This window comes from Carettochelys insculpta, chromosome 1 (genome assembly GCF_033958435.1).
Source record: "Carettochelys insculpta isolate YL-2023 chromosome 1, ASM3395843v1, whole genome shotgun sequence".
In the NCBI taxonomy this organism is placed as follows: Eukaryota; Metazoa; Chordata; order Testudines; family Carettochelyidae; genus Carettochelys; species Carettochelys insculpta.
The window spans coordinates 184,565,386-184,585,213 of record NC_134137.1 but is presented as its reverse complement, the minus strand read 5'-3'; the positions used below and the strand labels follow the sequence as shown (position 1 = coordinate 184,585,213).

At 42.4% G+C, this 19,828-nt stretch overlaps 1 protein-coding gene across 1 annotated transcript in view; it reads right to left on the bottom strand.

Moving 5' to 3' along the window:
- The window catches only part of ADAMTS5 (ADAM metallopeptidase with thrombospondin type 1 motif 5), a 49,603-nt gene that overhangs the window by 27,506 nt on the left and 2,269 nt on the right, over positions 1-19,828 (bottom strand). Inside the window, exon 2 of the mRNA XM_074997296.1 lies at positions 10,661-10,793. Within this exon, the coding sequence (XP_074853397.1) occupies positions 10,661-10,793 (133 nt within the window). The remainder of the gene's footprint in view (positions 1-10,660; positions 10,794-19,828) is intronic.

The window sequence follows — 19,828 nt, the reverse complement described above, 5'->3', positions numbered from 1 at the left end:
CCAAAGCCAAAATCATCTCTGAAAACCACTGCATAATAGGCCAGATTCCCAATTATACAGAAATTCCTTTACTGTGCTCTGGCAGCACAAAGGGGTGCACAGGTCCACTATGGACAGTGTGGAGTTGGCATAAAAGGGCTTTGTGCTAGCCTTACTCAGAGCATCTCGCACAAAGGCTGGGCTGGGGGCACATACAGAGCAGGCTGGGAGCTGTGGTGCCCAGAACTTTCTGGCTATTCTCTTCTTCCTAGTGACTGTGAAAGCAGAATAGAAGTTTACGGCAATCAAGTCTGCTGTAACTTATGGTAGGGATCAAATACGTCCCCAAGCGGGCCTCAGTACACGGGAGTACAAAAGTAGCTTAAAACCACCTTTAATCTCCCTCTCTGTCCCAAGCACAAGCAAAGAGTAAACAAGAGTCAGTCTCAACACAGAGCATGTAAATTACAACATAAAATGCAATCTAAGATGCAACAGGGTGTTTGGGGAGTGGTATGTTCTGCATATGCGGGAAAGTTTAGTCCCAGGATTAAACATCATAGTAAAATATAGTCCCTAAATTAAATTGGGCCACTGAACTTATGCAGTGACATAGCAGGCTAAAATATTTGCTTATTTAGCTAAGAAAGCTCAGCTCAAGATGAAAAATTTGTTTTCAGTGAGGTCAGGCTTTTCACCTAGTTTTCCAGCTGGGATAACTGAGATACAAGAAGGCCAAGAGACTTGCTCAAGGTTACACAGAGAGTCAGCAGCGTACCAGGGATGAGAGTTCAGTGCTCTGACTCTGACTAAAGAGTTGTTTGCTCTAAAACGTATGGACTGGTGATTAGATAATCACCTTTTTATTTCCATTCAGTAATTTAGAATAAATATTTTACACTCTTTTTCTAAGCATGCAAAAGAATGGGTCTTCATTAGGAGTCACATCCTCTTATCACTCAGAGGGGGAGATCACTTTGAAGTTAACGGGAGCGTTACATAAAAACGGACAACTTACTGGGACAGCGATTTATTATGTTCTGTTTTGAATTGTAAAAGCACAACAAAATTCATACAGTGGAATTTTAAAAAGTGCTCCTCCCTTTACTTCCATTTAAAATCTTAATTTTCTATCACTGGTAGCCTTCAATTATGACAAAAAAAAATCTACTTTTTAGATTTTCAGCTCAGAGACACTTTTAAAAATCTCATGGTTAATAAAACTGTGGATCACTGACCTCAATCTTAATCACTGCATTAAAGTACAATGCAATAGGAGACCAAAACAGAAAAACAACACACAGCCAAAGTGTCTTATAGACCTCACTTTAGACAGAACTCCCTGCAATCATTTATTAGGACAAACTTCAACAGGAGTTCCCAAATACTTTCAGGATAGGTCTAGATTACAGCGATTTGTTGACAGAAGTTTTTGTTGGAAGGTATCTTCCGAAAAAGCTTCTGTCAATAGATGGCAGCTGAACTGCTAAGTGGATCACAAGCAATCTGCTCTCTCAACAGAGAGCGGCTGGACTGCCCAGCCACTCTATCAACAAAACAGCCAACCGGAAGCCCAGCAGTCAGAGCTGCCCTGTGTTCTGGAAGCCCTCTCTGTGAACAGAGCCCTCCCCCGCCCCACCGAACATCCAGAACAGCGTTCTGTCCACAGATGGAGGTGTTATGGAGGAGTGGGGTACAGTTGTTAACCAAAGTGTTGCGTTCTGTCAATTTACTGTTGACAGAATGCCTTGGGAATCTGGACGCGCCAGGGATTTTGTCAACAAAACACTGCAGCACAGCCTCAGGCCAGGATCTAGATCAGGTTCTTCAAGGGTAAACCTTGATGGTACAACGGTTCAGGATAGGAAAACAGCTGTCCTCTTGCCTCCACTGGGGGGAGGGGAGGTTGGAGAAAAGAAGCTCATCCCTAACATTGTTTACCATTGCCTGGGAAGAAGGCATGGGCAATGGATGTGCTGGTTCAGCAAGTTTACTCAGCAACCCTTGTCAACAGTAATCCTGCTCCTTAAATCTGTTTCGCCCAGCCCAAATTGTGAGGAACACTACAAGAGTCCCCATATGAAATACAAGGGCTGTATCTACACTACAAAAATAACTTTGAAGTTGCTTGCTTTGAAGTAGAGCACTACTCCATTCCCAGGCATGGAGTAAGGACTTCAAAGTAGGGAGCCCAACTCTGAAGTTAACTTCGAAGAGAAAATGCGTGTAGACTCTCTGCTGGCTACTTTGATGCAGTGCCTAACTTCAATGTTAACTTTGATGTTAGTTCCTAGTGTGGACGCGCCCAAGGAAATTAGATACTGCAGGAATGTATAAATTACATCTTCCTCTGCCAGGTTTATTGCTTCTGACTACGACATGAGGATGACAGGATCAAAATGGTTACCATCATTTACAGTACTGCTAGAATACAAATAACACAAAAAAAATATCCTTGCTCTCCTGTAGAACATGACAGGCCATAGGGCAGGACACACATGCCCAACATAACTTTTCGTTGATAATAATGATTATGTTGAAACGTCAGGCAAAGCCTGGTTTCATTTTCCCCACTTCCCTTCAGATGTCTGGGACACTGATATTTGACTCTGTGGCTTTAACTTATGATGCTTCAAGATCCACTACAGCTTTTCAAAACACAGCCTTGTTTAATCTAATCTTTTATGGGGGTATATTCATACATAGATCAGCACAACTCCAGAAAACCTCTAACCACAGCAGCAAAACCCATCAGTGACGCTGTTGTGTCTGAACCATTTCCTAAATCTCTGGCTCAACATGTTGCTCTGAATTTGGATCCTCTCACTCCTTCACAATCACTTCACAGCCTTTCATAAAACAAAAGATCCCAAATCCATTTAACAGACTGAACAGTGAGTATAAGTAAAAGAGGATTCAGGTGTTCTAAATCAAATCAGACCCGTTTGCCACCCCATCATCCACTCCCTCCCACTGCCAATTACAAACCGGCCCAGCTTCAGCAAAAGTTATTTTAAGCAGCATATGTGCAGCAGGTGGAACAATCATCATCCTTACAAGTTAATAAAAATATTTCTAGATGAGCCAAGAATTTTTAGTAAAAACTTAACCTGGCATTAACTAGAAACCTTTTGTACAGCTGATGTTTGGGTTTTAGAACAGCAGCTGAAGTCTCTGCCCTACTCCTTACCTCTCACCAGGACTTAGTGCTGGGTGTTTATCTTATTTATTAGGGCTTAACCCAGATTTTTTGGTATCATTAAAAGTTTAAAGGTAAGTTTGAAAAAGATGACACAAAAAGAAAGTTATTCTTCCCACAGATACCATAAGAGAACATTCAGATGAACGTTTTAAAAAGAAACTCAGCCTAATCAGTCACCTGGATATTTGCCCAAACTTTATCTTTCATATGGGAAGACTAAGATGAAAGTTAGACATCCTTCAACCATTGTGTCTTGTGCCTATGATACTCCGTAGCCTTTACAATGCATCCCTTTGGGATGGAAGGACTACAAAAGATTTGCTCCTATCTAGCCTAAAGCTTTTTCTTAACTGTTCGTCTCGATAGCCGTAAACTTGAAGGGTTACATGTGCCTGAGGGAGAAACAAAAAGCTACTGTCAACTGAATTATGTTTTATGCATATACAAAATGTGTACATGCACAAATATAAAAACACTGACATAAGAAAGTGTCAGCTTTGCTCTGCATGAGAGGGGTAGCCGAGTTAACCTGTATCTTCAAAAACAAGCAGTCCTGTGGCACCTTATGGACTAAGAGATATTTTGGAGCATAAGCTTTCATGGGCAAAGGCCTGATGCATCTGATGAAGTGGGTCTTTGCCCACGAAAGCTTATGCTCCAAAATATCTGTTAATCTATAAGGTGCCCCTGGACTTCTTGTTAGCTTTGCTCTGCTTACTCACATATGTCATATAATTTATCTGTGAGCAAAAGGGATGTTCAAATATCAAGCAGCACTCACACAGACTTCCAAGTCTTGTGGTCAGAGTCACAACTTTTGCAGGCAGAAGTTAGACACACCTACTTCAGTGTGACAGAGGCTCAAAGCTAGATTCTTGGTTTGACCCTTTATGGAAAAAAGAAACAACTATAAAATTCACATCTGGGTCCAGGTACTGAATTTGCCCTTAAGCCGCTTCTCATTTTTGCATCTGGGGTTTTGGCTTGTGCCTGTACTTCAGTATATTTTTCCTGAGTAAGGACTGTGATACTGCTGTCCTTATACTGAGCTAAGAAACATGTCTGTAGTGCTAAAACGTACAGTGTATTTCCACTTTCATCTGTACACTGGGTTCTCTCAAAATGAGAGCACGTGCTAACATATGCTACAGGATGCTGACATATATGGATATGTCTACACAGCAGCCTTATTTTGAAGTAAGCTATTCTGGAATAGCTTACTTTCAGGAAACGCCACTATACACAAAAATGCATTTCAAGATAGCACTTAGCTATTCGAAATACAGCATCTACACAGAGCCTATTTCAAAACAGAGCCATTTGACACACTACAGCTTACTTCAGAATAGGTTCTATTCCCTTTCTTAACAGTACCCATTTCAAAATAGCTATTTCAAAATAGGTACTATTCTTCATGTAATGAGGTTTACCAATTTTGAAATAAGCCAGCTGCTATTCTGAAACCATTTCAAAATAGTGGCTGCACTGTGTGGATGCTAGAACAGTTATTTCAAAACAATAGTTGTTATTTCAAAATAGCTATGCTGTGTAGACATACACATAGCCTATATCTACATGAAAAGCCTCTGTCGACAGGAGTGACTGTCAGAAGAGATTTCCTTGCAAAACTTCTGGTGACAGACTGCATCTACACATAAAAGCAGATCAAAAGAGCAATCTGCTCTGTTGACATAGAGCAGCCAGACTGCCCAGCTCTCTCTCGACAGAGCAGCTGACCAAAGGCTCTGCAAACAGGGTTTCATGGTGAACTGGAAGCCCTCTCTGTAGACAAAAGGGTGCCAGAGCGCCAACATGACTGTTTTGTCAACAGCACACTGTCGAGAGAGGCATTAGACCTGAATGGGGGGAGACAGAACGCTGCCAGTGGATGTACCAGGTTTTGTCAACAAACTGTTGACAAAGTGCATTTTCCATGTAGACACTGATTTTTCCAACTAAAGTCCAGTTTTGCTGGGAAAAGCTTCTCTTGTGGATGTAGCCATAGAGATAATCGCTACCTCTGTTGAGACCAAGTGTTAGTGTATTGAATTTGAGTATGAACTGCGTTACATACATTAACACTTGGTCTCACCTTGGTACCATGATCTGTGCGTCACAAACACATTCTTCCAAACGAAGCCACAGCACAGAGCGTCGTGGAGACACCCATGCTTGAAGCATTGGCATCAACTAGATGTGGTCATCATTAAGCGTAACAACCTCAAAAAAGTCCTTCTGACACGCAGCTATCATAGTGCTGATTGTGATACAGATCACTCGCTAGTTTGCTCCAAGCTCAAGCTGAGACCCAAGAAGCTGTACCGCTCTAAACCTGCTGGAAGGCCCCGCATTGACGCCAGAAAGACGGCAAACTCGGAGAAAGCTAAAAAGTTCAGAGACACCCTCCAGGAAAATCTGCGCAGTGGCCCTGTGGGCACCGATACGACATCCAAATGGCAACATCTGAGGGATACAGTTTACAACACGGCCTTGTCGGTCTGGAAGAAGAGCTAGAAACATGAACGACTGGTTCGAAGCTAACTCCGATGAGATGATTCCAGTCATTGAAAAGAAGCACGCTGCACTCCTGGAGTACAAACGCTCACCGAGCCAGAGTACCCAGCAAGCACTTAGAGCAGCCAGAAGAACAGTACAGCAGACAGCCAGGCACTGTGCCAGCAACCACTGGCTCCAGCTATGCAGCAGCATCCAGACCTGTGCTGACTTTGGTAATCTCAGAGGAATGTACGAGGGTATGAGGAAGGCATTAGGACCCACCCAGAACAAGATGGCACCTCTGAAATCCAAATCTGGTGAAGTCATTGCTGACAAAGCCAAACAGATGGAGCACTGGGTTGAGCACTACTCCTAGCTGTACTCACGCGAGAACGTTGTGGTTGACGCAGCCCTCAATGTTGTCGAGCTCCTACCAGTAATGGACGAACTGGATCAAGAACCAACTGGGGATGAACTGAAGAGAGCCATCGACAGCATTGCAGCAGGAAAGGCCCCTGGCCAGGATGGTATACCACCAGAGGTAATCAAGTGTGCCCCGGACACACTCCTGGAACCCCTACATGAGCTACTGTGCCTGTGCTGGAAAGAGGGTGAGGTTCCACAGGATATGTGCGACACTAACACTGTAACGTTGTATAAGAACAAAGGAGACAGAAGGGACTGCAACAACTACCGTGGAATCTCCCTCCTAAGCGTCACTGGTAAACTGTTCGCTCACGTCATCCTTGGCAGACTCCAGAAGATTGCTGAGAGGGTGTACCCCAAATCGCAGTGTGGATTCCGCGCAGAGAGGTCTACCGTTGACATGGTCTTCTCTCTAAGGCAGCTGCAGGAGAAGTGCAGGGAGCAGAGGAAGCCATTCTACATAGCCTTCATCAACCTGACCAAGGCCTTTGACTTGGTCAGCAGGGATGGTCTGTTCAAACTGCTCCACAAGATAGGCTGTCCTCCACGGTTACTCAAGATGATCCAGTTATTCCACGAAGACATGAGAGGAACCATCCAATATGACGGCGCATTATCAGATGCTTTCAGAATCAGGTGCGGCATCAAACAAGGATGCGTGCTTGCTCCGACGTTGTTCGGGATCTTCTTCGCACTCCTCCTGAAGCATGCCTTTGGATCTTCAACACAGGGCATCTTGCTGCACACAAGATCTGATGGGACACTGTTTAATCTTGCAAGGCTGAAAGCTAAGTCTAAGGTGCGGGAAGTCCTCATCAGAGACATGCTGTTCGCAGACGATGCTGCTGTAGTGTCTCACACAGAAGACCAGCTTCAAAAACTGCTGGATCGGTTCTCCAAAGCGTGCAAGGACTTTGGGCTTACCATTAGCCTAAAGAAGACAGACGTACTCGGTCAGGATGTTGCTGAATCCCCATTAATCAGCATTGACAACTATACGTTAGAGGTCGTCCATGAGTTCGTTTACCTCGGGTCCACCATCACTGACACCCTGTCGTTGGACACTGAGCTAAACAGGAGGATAGGAAAAGCAGCCACAACTCTGTCCAGACTCAGCAAGAGAGTGTGGAATAACAACAAGCTGTACACTCACACCAAAATGCAAGTCTACAGAGCCTGCATCCTCAGCACCCTCCTTTATGGCAGTGAGACTTGGACCCTGTATGCCCGCCAGGAAAAGAGGCTGAACATCTTCCACTTGCGCTGCCTCAGGCGCATCCTTGGAATATCATGGAAGGACAGAGTGACCAACACTGCCGTCCTCGAGCAAGCTGGAATCCCTACCATGCACACCCTCCTCAGGCAGCGTCGGCTCCGCTGGCTTGGCCATGTCCACAGGATGAATGATGGAAGGATTCCAAAAGACATCCTGTATGGTGAGCTAGCCTCTGGCAAAAGACCTCCCGGACGCCCCCAGTTGCGCTACAAAGATGTCTGCAAGAGAGACCTCAGAGAGGTAGACATCGAGCTGGACAACTGGGAAGAACTAGCAGATGACCGCAGCAGATGGAGGCAGGGGTTACACAAGGGCCTTCAGAAGGGCGAGATGAGGATCAGACAGCTAGCAGAGGAGAAGCAAGCACACAGAAAGCACACTAAGGACTTGCCAGACACCTACCACCTCTGCAAGAGATGCAGCAAGACTGTCACTCTTGTGTGGGTCTTCATAGTCACAGTAGACGCTGTAAATGAAGTCCTCAATTGAAACTATATTCCCTTCTTTTGGAAACTAAGTGATTTGGTTTAGTGGACACAAGCTCTCCATGGCAGAACAGGGATTTTCGTTCACTGCTTCTGAGTCCAAGGTTAGAGTCCTAAACTCTGGACCATTCTTCCTTAAAGGGGGAGGCAAAACTAGCAATTGTCAGGAAACAGACCCCAAAATAGATCCAAAGTAATAGGGTAAAGTTATTTGCAACATCCTTAGCTTGAGGAATGTTTGACCTGATTTTCTTTCACCACATGCCTTTTCTTCGTTGGGCTCAATTAAATTATTCCTGGTTTACACTGATATGACTAGGAGAAAATTGAGGCCCACCTTTGCTGAATTCCCTGCTATGAAAACTTCTCTAAATCTAACTCATTGTCTGCTAATCAGTGAACTGTGTGTTATTTCAAGTGAACTTGTTATTTCAAGACTCCACTGTTTTGTTTCTCCTTTTGTGTTCATTGTCCTCTACTGATTTCACTTGTCTTGGTTGTGCACTTGGCCATGGATTTGATCCTTATTTCCAATTATTTTGTTGATCTTCCTAAGAAAGGACACAAGCCTGCAAAATGGCCAGTGCCTTCTGTAAGGTGGCAGATGCCTTCAAACCACGCTGAATTCAGTACAAATTGAGGGTGTACAACAATTCACAGGAGCAGATTCATTAGTTATCACATTTGGTTTCTCAAGTGGTAACACAACAAAATATCTTAAAAAATGCAGACAGACAACTGGATTTGCTTCTTAGCGAGTTTGCTTACCCAATTTCCTTAACAAAAAAAAAAAAAGACCAGCCAGCTTTGGCATACTTAGAATATCCTTGTCCTGAGGGTGTTTTCTGCTCTGCTATGTGCATTCCGCTGAATGACTGTTACTATAAAATTAAAACTACTCCCTTCCTGCAAAAAGGAACTACACGATTTCAGCATTGTAGGAAGGAATTCAACCTCCATCTTAAGCGTGTCAGAGTTTTTCCCAAAGAGTTTAACTACAGCCCCACCACACTTATTTTTCATCCTTTTCTGTCATCTGTGTACCTAAAATAAGTAATGTTAGTGGATTTCTTTTTAAACCAGTTTCCTACTTTGTCTCTGTCTCAGTCACACACACACTTCCCAGTGTCTCCCCCTTTAGGATGCACGGACAGACACACCCACCCACCCATTCTGTGAAAGGATACCACCCCCCTTCTCAAAATCTTATGTTGAGAAAAAACAGGCTATTAGCTTAGAATCTGAGTTTTTGTGTTTAGTGGGGTATTATTTTATTGGTACACGCTGCTTCCGGCCACTCCCATTGGCCATGAACAGTAATCTGTAGCCAACAAGAGCTGAGACTGCTCGATACCTGTGGAAGTGCAGATAAATACAATGACCCTGGCAGGCTGACACTTTTTTATTGTCTGCCCTCTACCAATGCTGTGGAGAGCTAGAAAAGCTGTATTTCTTATTATGACTCCAACCCCCCAGTTTAAGAACTTTCAGGATCAGGATCCATTTGGACATCATTTATAGGGTGTTTTTTTTTTCTTTTTTAAAACAGTAAACGACTCAGCTTAAACTATTTGTAGTTTCATTTCACTGTGTCATTGCAGGAGTGTGGGTTAATTTCTCCTTGTTACTTGTGTGTGTCTCATGGAGAGTCTGGAGTCTAGATCTAGAACATGAAAACCATGAGGGCAGCTCAAATAACTTTTGATTCCTGTGTCTAATATCCTTAGAATGGCACTCTTTCCCCCTACCTGCTAGCTATTTGAAAACTGAACTAGTGCAATGATACTCCCAAAACAAACTTTACTTTGGTTTGGCATGAGGTACAAGGCAATTCAGAACTTGGCACTGCCTGAAAGTCCCTTACCTTGTTATTTCCTGCCAAGAATGTTAAAAAATATGTATGTTTTCCATTTCCATTACTGTTCATACTGCAACGCTAATAGTTTTTTTATACAAAATGAATCTCCAACAACCATGATAATATAAATGCTTGAGGAAAATGAAGATCTGAAACATAGTGTGCAATCTGTTGGTATGGTAAAAATGAAAGGTGTCAACAATCTATCTCAAGGAATATATCATACCAGACATAACTTACAAGTATGCAACTCCTCCTCCAGCATTAATGCAGTTGTAAATGTCTCATTCTAAAGGCTATATAGTGACTTTCTTAGGGTAAATTCTTGCCTGCTGAGCATTGAGCTGACACATGGGTGACTGATTTTTGAGACTAAGTCTCTGGCACCTAAAAATACTGTTTTCAGCTATTTCAGAACTGATTTTAATATTGCATTTCACCATAAAATTGGAATGTTAATAAGGTGAAAATAATATCAGCATTTGCCCATTCCATGGGAGCTTATTTCAGTCCACTTAGCAGACAATAAAACACCATGCTGAGTGAATGTTCAGAATGATTGCTCCTGGAAAGTCCAGTAAGTGATTCTATAGTACATTCCTTAACACTGTGTGTATACTAGAGGCAACTAAACCATAACAGGCAGGGCGAATACTCTCACAGAGCCATGTACTGACATTTTTGGACAGTAGCAGCTCTTGAATTTTCAATTCAACTGCTTAAAAATGATATTGTCAGAAAGGAAACACCTACTGTGTGCTTTCACTTGCCTTCAGATTTCTTATTAGTTAACCCCGAAGTGCACATGTATACAGCTTTAATCCCCAAGTGTATATCTGAACCAGGGAAATCTGGAATTAATTGTGAAGTATTTTGGTTACTAATGCAGCTGTTATAAGTGTTTGATTTGGCAAGGGAACAGAAAAGGCACTGCATACCAATTTCGTGAGCCACTGTAAAAGCTGCATGGAGGCCGTCATCTTCAATCACTGCACAGCTGCGCTCAGGAGAGCATATGGTCCCAACGTCTGCCATTCCCAGAGTATCACATGAATGATGCCCACATAAATCCTGCCAAGAAAGGGAAAAAAATCATTAAAATAAATTTTTACACTCAGAGGTAACACCAAGTTGCAGTCACTGGCCCTTTGCAAACAGCAGCAGCAGGATAATAATAATCATACTCCTTTAGACATCCATCTAAGGATCATAATGCACTTTAAAAGCATGATGGCCCAATCTGATGCCCATTAAAGTTAACAGGAAACTTTTCATTGATGGAGCAGAGTTGGATAAGTTTAGTAATAGATTACTGTGGTGTCTGGAGGCTCCCACTGACATTAGGGACCTATTGTGCTAGATGCTATACACATGCATAGTTAAGAGACAGACCCTGCCTAGAAGATCTACATAGATAAACAGACAAAAGGGGTGGTGAAGAAGTATTAGCTTCATTCTACAATGATTTGCACTTCCACCATTCACTGGGCTCTCAGATGATATTTAGGGATAAACTGGAGCTAAGTAACAGCACTGAACACAGAGAGCCATAACTGGTGGCTGTAAACAAATGTTATGGGATCATGGGAAACTCGGCCACACCTGTGATAAACTGACATCCTGCTCACTAAAATCATCCCAGATTATAGTTGTTGCCAGATGAGAGAGTGCCAGACTTGAGAAATTCAACGTGTAGTTCTACTCCACTAAGAATCTAGTTACTTGTGAGTTCTTACCCTAAACAGTTGCCTTTATGTCAGGTGAAAGCTTCAAGTCAGAAAAGATCCTATCCTGACCTGGATCTCCAACAAACTGCTGAGAGATGGAGAGGAAAGTGTACATTACATATGGCTACTGCTGGTTTTGCATCAATGTGTCTGTTTTGCTAAGGGGTATGATTTTTATAGTAAACCCCATAATGTGGATGCTGTTTTAGGTCTTACACCACTTAAATCACACATGTCAAACTCAAAGCTTACTGAGGCCCACACAAATGAAAAATGATAGCTTTTTGGTTCAACAAAGAAAACGTAGTTTTATCAGAAAGTCCTAATTATTTATTATTATAGATTATGTTTTAGGTATATTTTATTATATTATTTCAGGTCTTGTTTGAATATAAGTGGGTCTTTGCCCACAAAAGCTTATGCTCCAAAATTTGTTAGTCTATAAGGCTAGGTCTCCATTGACTGTAGCGCCGACAGCTTTATGCTAATGTGCAGTCTCACAATTGCAAATGGCTGCTCATTAGCATAACTGTGCAGCTAATTAGACTTGTTAGGGATAAGGGGCTAGCAACAGGGAGTTTTAGCTGGCAGAGGCACGTCTATATGGCTTTTTTACCACCACCAGCAGCCTCTACCAGCAGGGAGATCTCGTGCAGCTATGAAAATTAGCTGCAAGATTATGCTAATGAGCAGCCATTTCCAATTGTGAGATTGCTCATTAGCATGAAGTTGCCAGCAGTACAGGTCAGCATCAACCTAGCCTAAGGTGCCATAGGACTTCTCATTTTTGCAGATACAGACTAACAGGACTACCTCTCTGGTACTTGACACCTCCCAGTTAGGGAAGAAAGAGATAGAAAGCACTGATAATAAAAGCAGACCAGGGAGAAAAGCCAAAGCAGAGAAGCCAAAACATCTCCAAAAAAAGCAGGGACAGATGGTTTTGTAGTGAACATACAAAACCAGGTGTCACAACACCTGTGTTCTACAGCTAGCTCTGCACTCTGCTGCCAGTTTCATCATCTCAAAGTGAGAATAACCTACGACAGAGAAAAGTTGTAAGTTACCAACATGAATGAATAAGAATGGGCTTTGAGATCTATGGTTGGAAGGAACAGCAAGAGTTAATTTAAAGAAGTGGTATCTGAGGGGAATGGAGCTGTACAGACAGAGAATGAAGATTAGATCATAGAGAAACTGATCACCACCAGCTCGCCCCTGGAACTTGTCCCTGATGTTATGTCACAAAGGGCACATTTAAGTCAGAACGTTTCCATTGTACAGAGTTTGCTTTGTCAATCATTGTGACCAGGTACGAATGATACTTTGGCTGATATTTAGTTTCATCTCACCTTTGTACAGGGTGGGTACAACACAGTGAAACCCCTCCTCTGCCCCAAGAGCAGCCCCTCTCCCCACATGGAGGTTAGAGATTTCCCTTTCCCTCACCCCCTTTCAGTGGGCCATAGAAGACATCACAATCCAGCATTTTTTCCTGCACAGAGGCAGCAGGGAGAGAGGCAGGGCTGGGTGGCCCCCAGTAAGGGAAGGGGTGATGGGGAGGGAGGCCAGGTCAGGATCTCACAGCCTCTGTGGCTATTGTCCAAAGTTTGGGAAGGAGATTTCCTTTCAGTTCCCCCAAAGGAGAAACACTGCATTCCCCTTTCCCTCTTAGCCCCCCCTCCCCTCCACTTCTCTGCACTTCCTTCTCAGACATTCTGGTGTTTACAGTGCAATCCCACATTGCACTGTGTTCTATCCCTTTCAGACTCTTTGGGGCTTGTATTACCCCCACAGCTGTGCAGCCTTGATTGCACTGCCATCCATCCCAGTGCAGCTCCCAATGCACTGACTCCAGGCTCCTTGGGGCTTGCACTGGCCCCCAGGCGCCATGAGGCATGCACTGGACCCTGCCCCATGCCCTCCTCCGTTTTACTCTGCCTCACACCCCTTGTTCTGCCCCTCTGCGGCTCCCTACCTGCCGCTGCCCCAGGCAAACACCCCTCTTTGCCTTGGCCAACGTGGGTTTCACCATCCCTCTCTTTAGAGAAGTCACATACCCTTCTCTGGCACATATGAGCAGCAGCGGCAGGACAAAACACCTATCCTGCCTCCTTAAGCTGTTTGCGTCTAATGCATGCATATTAATGCCCCCTCGGCTCCCTGGGGTTTTAATGCGCGTGCAACAAACATGGACAAGCCTGAGGAGATGGGACTGATGTTTGTCCCGGCCCGTGCAGCTCATGCATGCCGGAAAAGGATGTGGGATCGAGCAGGCCACACTTTTAGATATTTTAACAACATCTAGTTGCAGGCCGCAAAAAAAAAAATCATGCAGCCTCCTGGAAGTGAGCTTGACACGGCTGACAAGTGTTTCCACTTTATGGACATTGTACTGTTTTAACTATACTGGTATAATCTTTGCAGGCAGAATTCTCCTTAGTGAGCCTTTAACTTCATTACAGAGATGACGGAGATATTAACTACAGTGGTCTCCTTTTTTCCCTGGCAGAACATAGGTTCTGCAGTGAGGGAAGCAGCAGGAGCACCTGGAACTTCTTTTGATAGGTAAGTCTGGGGTGGTGGTGGGGGGGCAGTTAGGGAGGGTTAAGCCTGGCAGTGGGCTGAGGCAGTGGGAGAAGGGCAGGGGGATTAAGCCTGGGGTGGGTTAGGGCTGCAGGGAGGCCTGGGGGATGGAGTTGAGCTGGGGCCACGCAGCCCTGCTGCGGGTTTAGTCAGAACCACGCGCAGAGATGGTGGGGGGGGCAGGATTCTGAGTTGTGCTTAACTTGTGTTAATGTGAGTTAAGTGCAACTTAAAAATCATGCAATTGCTGTACAATACTTGACTAAATGAACTGTTACTCTTAAACGTCCAAAGTGGTGCATGGGTATTCACCAAGCAATTTCCACGAATGTCAAGATACAGATATATATAAAAATTGGTCCAATAAAAGATATTATTTCACATACCTTGGGTCATGTATATACCTGTTGCTTACGACATGCAAGGGCACCTGTATGCAGCAATATTTTATTAATATGGGCATGCCGCTGACACCACAGATTGCATGCACACCACAAAGGTTTTCAGAAGTTCAGCACCACCACTCAAAAAACGTAGCCACATCTCCAGTACTTGCCTGAAGTGCAGTCCATGCTACAATTAAGCGTATAGCCAAATAGATCAACAACTGTCTGTACTGTGCCCACCACTGAAACATTTAAATTTAGCCAAAATAAAACAGGCTTGAAAGATGTCTTATCTTAAAAGAACTTAAGGCAGACTGAGGCCCTGATGAGATGCATTAGTCATGACTGGCAAATCCCAAGGAAGAAGATAAATTACTCCAAAATGCCATAGTGTTCAAGCCATGGTGTTCCTAAGGTATCACACTATTAGGAGGGAGGGAAATGAACAATGTGATCATAAGCCACTATATGAGAAAAAGAAGAAGGGATGAAAGGAACAATAGAAATTGTGGATGTAGAGAGAAGGCCCACGGATCCAACATTGGGGTGGTAGTAAAAATTTTGTCATTTGGGCCATCCATTCCTGTGACACAATAGGAGCCTGGCAATGAGGACGAAGGGTAAAGAGTATGGTATGTTATGTTGCAGGCTCAGTCTGTGACTTTTGGCAGCGAGTTGGATATGAGAGGGGTGAGGGGGGAAAAGGAGGAATAAGGGCTTATGGTGTGGGGATTGGAATTGCTATCTGTTTTAGCTTCTGTGTGCAGAATGAGTATTGGGAAAGTGTGACTAGAGGTTGCTCTTCTACAATGGCTGTAACTAGAATCAGACATGAGTTGGCTGGATTTTGGTGATTCATATTTACATACAACCAGCAGTGATTTACCCTCAACTGAAAAGCAGGATATCTGTGTATGGATGCATTTTTTTCTTCTTTTTACTTAATTAAGCAAATGCTATCACTGTCAAAATTAACACAGGCAGACTTTTAGACACGCACTTCTATGGTGTTTTCAGTTCACGATCTCAGTTATGCTTCTCTTCCCCTGCCTCTCCCTTGCTGTTCAGACTGGGCCTATGTAACTTGTGTTACTGAAGATTTGTACACACTGTGCATTTTTAATCCTACCAAATGATGGTTCAGAGAAAACTGTTCTTAGTTACATTGCTTTCATACTCTTTACCTCAACTTGTTACCCACTCCCCCAGTTACGTGATCTTTGTTTAATAGTATACATCCAAGTCTTTGCAGTTGACTGAGTCTGGTTATACTTCTGCTGACTGAAGTTGTAGGACAAATTTTGTCCTGATATATACCCAGCAGTGGTCCCATTGACTACAAATGTGTAGTTGCATGTATCAATAAAATTCTTAGTTTCCCTGGGATATCTCAGAGGCAATCTCAGACCCTCCTAAAGTAAAGTTGATAGGAGTATACTGGAGATTTTTATTGCACCTGGAAAGTACTTGTGCTTAAAATCAAGCCCTGTTGTAATGATGTAACCTAATAAATCTGCAGGCTTGCTCAATTTTTCAAACTGCCTCAAAAGCACTAAGCAAGCTTGGACCCATATAATACTTTTAGTTAGTTTCCAAGTATTACTTCTACACAATGTGTGGCTTTCATTTCAAGAGTTAGATGGTCCTTCATATGTCTTATTTCATCAGAGTTTTTACTCAATTATCTTTACATAGTGGTGGAAAGTTCTATGAATAAACATTTCTTGTTGTTTCTAAAAAAAGAATACTATCCACCCTTTGTCCTTGATAAATGGTAGTTTCAGAAAGATGTATCAATAGGAAATGAAACCGCTATACAAGAGACAATAGATGGTACTCTAAAGGCTTGGTAAGAAAATGATTTAGGAAAAATGAACTGTGCATTGTAATATCAGCAGTTAGACAGTTCATTAAATGCCAAATTTTCTCAGCATTCTTTAAGTGCATCAAAAAAGTATCGTCTTTTGCCACCTACATGTGATTTTGTTGTGAATAAAGAGAACTGAGGCTTCCCTACTGAAATTGGTAACTTCCTTTACTTGAAAAATCTTTGATTCTAGTTGTAAATCTTAGAATAAGCTGACTCATAACAGATGCAATTTTTGATCCATCAGTAGCTAAACCTCACACACTTTGCTTTTCAGTTTTATCAAACACAATTCCTCATAGTGCAGGTTAGAGCTGTAAAAGGCTGTTTAAAAAGATTTCTAGATGTGCCAGAAAAAAAGGGCCTGGGACAATCAAATTGGTAATCTAGAGCATAATTAGAACTTTGTGCATAACTGCCTTAGGCCTAGTTTGTTTTTATTTTAGGTAGGGTGGGGAGGAAATCAATACAAATCCTGTGAAATATTGCAATGGTGTGCTCACATCTACATAAGATTTCCACGTATTATTTTCCCCAATAACATTTCTTACACAAACATGTTATATTTATATTAAGGTCAGTGGAACTGTTCTTCGACTAAGAGTGACAGCAAATGTTGTAATTCCTTCAGCGTAAGAAGTATCAGTCACACTGAAGATTAAACATCAAAAACCCATGTCAATATACGACTGGCAAATGGCACAATGACGGTGACCACATGTTCACAAAGGACAGTAATTTGGATGAGATGGTAAAAATTTAAGGAAAAAAAATGAAAGCCAACGAAAGCAGGTTTTTCCATTCAATTAAGTGATCATCTTCTGAACTGAGATAATCCAATGCTTCCTGTTAAAATTTCACAGCACCGTCAGCTTGATAGTTTAACTAAATCACGTCAGCAGGACCCATATAACTGCTATGTGGAAAAGGGCAAGACTGTGGTCTCTGGCTTTAATGTGAACTTTTTTTTTTTGTTAAAGCCAGAGCATGACAGTACGACCACAATGACCAGTACTTATGAAGGACTTTTTCCATGGTCTAGTTGCCTACATTTGTTGTGAAAAGTGTCCGTCTTAGTTTTCCAACTGATTCAGGGTAGAATGACAGAGAAGGAAGAGAATGGCATTTTGTCCAGATGTTTTCAGTAGTTCACCTCCGGGAGCTTGCATTCAAGTTTAGCTTAAGTCTTGAATGATTTAGGTTGGGGGAATTTTACACAGGCTCATATTAAAATATTTAGGAACTTTACGCACTAGGGAAATTGCCCTGTCCTTAAACTACACAAACCTATGTGATATAAAGAACAACTGCTGCCCGTGCAAAACTTCACTGTCTCACTCCCCACCTATAAACTCTTAACAATACACTCCTAACAATGATATCCCCTGGAAGAGAGGGTTTCATCTGAGGTGGGGGCAGGAAGAAGCATGCAGCAAAATAGGAATTCTGCCTAAAAAGAGCTTGCATAAGCACTAGCTGCAATATAAAAACCTAATATTAATGATTGGTACTAGTCTGACACTCCCTCATCAGCGCTTTCAGTGCTGTGAGCATTTATGTCTACTCTGTCTTCATAATACAAAAAGGGAAAGGATCCTGAAAGCACTTTCATGCTCAAGCAAGATTAGGCTGTCTTTAAAAGACTTTGATGTGTGTAATGTAAGTGTTTTGGTATAAGAGTCCTTCCAAAATTAAGTTAAGTGTTATGCTAGAGAGCTATATAGTGCCATGCATGCTTAATGTACACACTGATGATGTATAACGAGCTATTTCAAGTTTGTGAAATGTGCTAGTTTGAGAGATGAATTGCCAATATTATTCTGTTGACACACAGACGCAAAGTTCAAGGTGGCCTTGGCTTATAAACAGACGGAAAATGTATCTCACAGATTTGCTCCAGGCCTGAAAAAAACAAGTCATTTAGGAGAAGACATCTGGATGTACAAACACTTAGCACAGCAGCATTCAGAGCCCATGAAAACATGGAGCCAGGGCTTGGCGTCTAGTTGCCAAGCAACCTCCTTCACACATTCAAAACACAGTTGTAAGAGTGAGATCCTCATGCTTCTCATTGAGAAACAAAACAGTGGAGGGTGGAGAATCTTTCTTTGGGGTTAACAAAGGACTGTTTTCTAAAAGCTATGTCTTTTCCACTTGTTGCTCCTTTAACCAGTTTCATGTTTACATTCTGAGGTCTGAGATTCATTTTGAACCTTCTAACACCAACAAATGGAAGCAGTATGTATCTCAGCACAGTCCTTTAAAAAACAGTCCAGGAATGCACACAGTAAGAAAATACTTACAATTTTTCTCAACCAGCAAATATAGCTGTGAGGCAACTCCTAGGAGTTTAAAATACTGGGCCAGATCCTCAGCTGGTGCAAATCAGTGCAGCAATTCATTAAGTTGACGTAAATCAGCACAGCTCAATTCAACTGAGGGATATGTCAAATAGTTAATTCTATCAAAAACATATACTAAGCAAACCACAACCAATGATTTTTCTTGGAACATATTTCTGCTTGGGATAGTGCACATTTTTTCTACATGAAGGCTCATGTGTCATATGTATGTTATTACTATAATCACTAAGATCAAACAGACTGCAGAAATTGTGATTTTTGCATTTTGCTGTGAAATTTTCATCTCAAGTAAATGTTTCAGATGAGCTTGTACCACCACTAATCCCCCTTTGAAGATGAGTAACCTAACGGAGCAATATATGCAAAGCAGCCCAGTCCTTAGTGATCATCCGGAAGTTTAGGGCCACAATCTACCACCTTTACTTGCATGAAGAATGATAAATTATGTTGAAATGAATGGGTATACTTGGAGACAACTGTGAAAGTAGCAGTTTGGCCCACAATCACTATTCAACATCGAGGTTGATAGTCAAAAACAAGTGCAGTCTTATACAATGTTAGCTTCCTCTCCTTCCAACTGTGATTAGCAGGGTGTCTGTTTTAAATGGAGATTTGATATAGCTTTTAACAAACAAGATGGATGGGTCTCAGTTGCCACAAGAAAGCACATGCTGCATAAGCTTAGGATGACAGAGCACAGCCTAAATATTTCAAGTATTTTGGGCTATACAAACTAAGCCTGGCTTTTTTCTTCCTCCGTCCTTTGAAGGAACTGCTTCCACAAGCCATGCAAAGAATCCTTTCTGGCAGCCTCCCACAAGGTAGCAAGGCAAAAGAAATCAAACTAACAGAAAGTCCCACACTTCTTTTCTTACTTAAGAAAGAAAGAAAGCAAAACACTGAAAGCGATATTTTCACAGAAGAAGAGCATTGCATAAACTATGCTACATGTTCTCAGGAACAGTGTCCTTTAACTATATACATGGCAATGCCATTAAGGCTCTGCATCAAACTTCTGCATGGATGAGAATTGCAGGATTGGACCTTGATTTGGCTAGACCAGTTTTTCACTGCATGGATAACAGGGTACTACATGCTCTACCACAAACTGAGTTGTATTTAGCAAGTGTGGCTTTGATTACATATTTTAAATCCTATTTTTGTACCACAAGTGCTG